Here is a 4,240-nt window from a genome sequence, read left to right on the forward strand (position 1 = left end):
TGTCCCCTGTGGAGTACTCACCCTGGAGCTGGTTGTTTCTGTGTGGTGTAGGTCGTCAGTTGTTGTTGCAATCTGAGTTCAGTTGGGGTGGTTGCAGGCTGGGCTGGGCGGTGGTGGCTCTGTGTGATTCTTTTCTGTCTCTGCCTCTATCGAAGCTGTCGGGTCCACAGTGTCCACACTAAGGCGGCTTCTTCGAGGGTTGTAGAGATCTGGTGGGTCTGACGCTGGTGCCTTTGGCGGCTTCTGCTCAGGTGATCTGCAGGCAGCCCCCTGTGCCTCTGGGACCCGGGCGGCCCCCGCCCGGTCTTGCGATCGTGATCGGGCGGGTCCAGTAACCTCAGGCGGCCTCTGCGCGGGTGATCTGCAGACAGGTCCCTTTGTCGCGCTGCCGGTGCCGGACAGCTTTGGTGGGATGGAGCCTCTCTGCTCGGGTGGAGAGTGAGGGGTGGGGGTGGGATCCTCATGGAGACTCCCGGCTGGTAGGTTTCTCTGTTCCTGGCAATCAGTTGTTCTGCAAGCTGGTACCTCAGACGGCTTCTGCGCAGGTGATCTGCGGGCGGCCCCCTGTGTATCTGGGGCTCCGGCAGCCCCCGTCGGGCTGTCTGGCCAGCGGCTTGGCGCACTGCCGCGCGGCCAGTAAAGGTTGGGGGAGGGGTCTTTGCTCTTCTCTGTTCTGAAATTCTTCTTTTCCTCTCTTTCTTTTTTTGTTATTTTCCACCTCCAGTTTTTCTCTGAGTGTTCGTCTTTTTGTTGTTGTCGGTCTCTTGGGGAGATTTGCGTTGGAACTCGAACTCTCTTTTTGGTTGGGGAGAGCTGTGGTGTTTCCCTACTGCCCCATCGCCATCTTGGTCCCCCCTCTCCCCCCCCCTTGAGTTTTATAAAAGCTTAACCAGAACAACCCAGTCCTCTAGAGAGAAGAGCAATCATCACCAGATCAAAGTTGAGACTCTAAGCAGTCCTGTGACACAAGCATGCCCAGCAACTTCCTGGCCCTACCCTTCAGCATTTGAAGAAGAACTGGAAAAACTCTTGGCCTTAACTCAATCGTTTTGTGCTCAAGTCACTTAAGTTCTTAATTTCTCTTTTGTACTGATCTTCCTTCAAAACTTGCTCTCAACAACTCTGTTCTTGTCACTTCAGTCCTTTCAGAATGAAGTTTCTGGCCTAATCCTGCAAATGTCATGGTTGTTAAAGCAAGAATAACACACTGTCTTCAAAGAATGAAGTTTCTGGCCTAATCCTGCATATGTCATGGTTGTTAAAGCAAGAATAACACGCTGTCTTCAAAGAATACAATGCAGGATTTAAAAAAAAATGGGGGGGGGGCTTATGCCTTTCTCCTCATGGGCTGGGTGAGCACTTGCCTAGCCTATGTGAGACTCCAGCTTCAATCTCTAGCACCATAGAAAAAGGAGAGAGAGGGACAGAAACAGAGACAGAGGGAGAGAAAGAGGGAAAGAGACAGAATGAGTGATCTATGGACCTGCCTATTTCTTGCTTTTCTCAGGAACCCCATGAACATCTTCTGCCAATCTCTCTGTTCTTTGCTTCCTTAACTGCCCTCAAAAGAGTTATTAATTCCAAGCAGGTATGTGATTAATTAGTTTTTGAGTATCTCCTATGTGCCTCCTATGTGTCTGTCATAAAGGTACCACAAGGATCCATTTTAAAATGTAAAAATTGGAAGTGGCGCTGTAGCTCAAGTGGTAGAGCACTTGCCTTGAGCTGAAGAGCTGAGGGACAGAGCCCAAGCCCAGAGTTCAAGCCCCACGACTGACCAAAAAAAAAAAAAAAAAAGAACCTTAAAATGTAAAAATGTAGTTATTTAAATGGCATGACTTGAGGTCAATCAAGTGGACACAATGGCCCAGATGGAATCTGGGTGCCCAGCTTTGAGCAGGATGTATGGTTGTGTCAAGGCTGCCATATCTGTTTATGGAGGGTTACACCTGGCATAAGGCCCAGAAGCAGGGCTCTGCAGAGACTGGAGAATAGCAAATGCGCTGCCTGCCACATGGGCCTTCGGGGCAGCTCCATTCCCCTCATGAGAGAGCCTCTCTTTTCTAATGGTTCATATGGGTAACCTAGTGGATAGGCCAGGACCAGGAAGAGCTAGAAAAGAGAAGTAAACAATATTCCAGGGGGCACCCAAGATCAGATCTAGCCAGGCACCAGTGGCTTACACTAGTTACTCAGGAAGCTGAGATATGAGGATCACGGTTCAAAGCCAGCCCAGGCAGAAAAGTGTGAGACTTATCTCCAATAAACTATGCAGAAAAAGCCATAAGTGGCACTGTGGCTCAAGTGGTAGACTGCTAACCTTGAGCACAAAGAGGCTCAGGGATGGTGCCCAGACCCTGAGTTCAAGCCCCAGGAATGAAAAAAAAAAAACTAACAAATGTTAGATATTAAATCAAGAGATAAATGGGACCACTGCTGAGCTCGTTTGGGATGTAAGTCTTCCCTGGTATTAATATTTCACACTAAGGCTTGTACCTACATGCTATAAAAATAAAACTTAAATGAGAGTGAGAGATTGAAACCACCACACACCTTCAGTGGGTACAGAGAGAGCCAGGTGAGGCCACGCCCATCTACCTGGAGCATGTCCTTGTCAAGATAGGGGCAGGAGTTTCGTAATGATACAGGGCAGGCTACCACACCACGATCCTCTCTTCTTATACTTCGAGCTATTTGTGCAGTTTCTGGACCTTCTTGGATGGGGGGGGGGAAACAGCTGTTGAACATCAGTTATTCTTCTTTGAAACAAAAACCAAACAACACAATGGACCCATCACTCATCCCAAAGCTATCCATGTAAGCATTCCCTAAACCTACATGCCACTCACCTGACCCCCTGAGCTCTCTGAGTGTCCACCAAGCCATCCCCGGAGTTCTTCTTTTGTTTCCCTTTCCACTTGAGATAAAAATCAGTCTTCTCCAGAGACAGTGAGCCCCATATCACCCCCTTCCCTGCCCAGCCTCTGCGTATCCTGGGGGTTTACTCCTCCCAGCTCAATGCTGCAGACTTGAGGAGCCCCTCCACCTTTAAAGGCAGCACTCTGACTCCCTTTCTTGAGTTGCTGGTGCCTATGGTTGGAATGATCTTCTCTGGTGTGTTTTCTTCCCAGCCTTCAGGGACATCTAGCTTTGATTACTTAGGACAAACCCAGATCAGCAGGTGACACCTGTGGAGGCTTCTCCTTTGAAAAAAGCCATAGACCATAGATTGGAGTGAACAATTCTGTCTCATGAGAAGACACTGGTGTGTGTGTGTGAGAGAGAGAGAGAGAGAGAGAAGAGTCAGAGAGAGTACTGAAGCTTGAACTCAGGACTCTCCCTCTTCCGTAGCTTTTGTGCTCAAGGCTGGCACTCTACTGCCTTGGCCACATTCCCACTTCTGGCTTTTTGCTAGCTAATTAGAGATCAGAATTTCTCAGATAAGTCTCCCCTAGCTAGCTTGAAGCAGTGCTCCTCACAACATCTCTAGGCGTATAGTAATTAGGAGTACAGGTGTGAGTCGCTGGCTCCTTGATTCCTTTTATTTAAAAAAAGTAAGACCTCCAATTTTGGTACACAAGCATGAAACAGACAATTATACTTTTCACACCAGAGTCAAGACTTTATTGGAAGAATGAATGAGAGCGCTGCCTGTGTTCACAGCGCTGTTGAACATCTTGGGATGAAGTGGACTGCAGCCTTTGTCCTCCTTCTGGCGGCGGGGCCTCTAGCGCCCAAAAGTGTTGCAGGGCCCACAGCGAGCCCGGGTCAGGCAGGGATTGGCAACACAGGGCCCGATGGGCTTGTCACAGGCATTGCTGGTGGCACAGGGGTTACAAGGAAGCCTGGAAACAGGAAATCATTAGAATGAGTCAGAGTCAAACAAGTTAAGGATCCCGGAAGATACCAGACGTTCATTTTGTCAGATGACCTAACAAAAAGTTAGAAGTAAGTCCACCTGGAAGACATTTGTTCTCCCCAAAGCTTCGTGTGCCCTCCACCCCGGGGGGCCAGTTAAACAAAACAAACATAATTTGTCCCAGACTCACTTGCAGTCCTCACTCTCCAGCAGGCCCCGGTACGTGTTGATCTCACACTCTAGCCGGGCCCTGACATCCAGCAGCACCTGGTACTCCTGGTTCTGGCGCTCCAGGTCAGACCTGATCTCAGACAGCTGCGACTCCACGTTGGTGATCAGACACTGCACCTGGGACAGCTGGGAGCTGTAGCGGGCCTCACT

General features: G+C 49.4%; 1 protein-coding gene across 1 annotated transcript in view; it reads right to left on the reverse strand.

Annotated features, from left to right (window-relative positions):
• Positions 1-3,727: 3,727 nt before the first annotated feature.
• The window catches only part of LOC106002459 (keratin, type I cuticular Ha3-I-like), a 5,635-nt gene continuing 5,122 nt past the window's right edge, over positions 3,728-4,240 (reverse strand). Inside the window, exons 5-6 of the mRNA XM_013037334.1 lie at positions 4,050-4,234; positions 3,728-3,845 (exon numbers count right to left, since the gene is read on the reverse strand). Coding sequence (XP_012892788.1) covers positions 3,728-3,845; positions 4,050-4,234 — 303 coding nt within the window. The remainder of the gene's footprint in view (positions 3,846-4,049; positions 4,235-4,240) is intronic.

This window comes from Dipodomys ordii, unplaced genomic scaffold (assembly GCF_000151885.1).
Source record: "Dipodomys ordii isolate 6190 unplaced genomic scaffold, Dord_2.0 Scaffold7, whole genome shotgun sequence".
NCBI classification, from domain to species: domain Eukaryota; kingdom Metazoa; phylum Chordata; class Mammalia; order Rodentia; family Heteromyidae; genus Dipodomys; species Dipodomys ordii.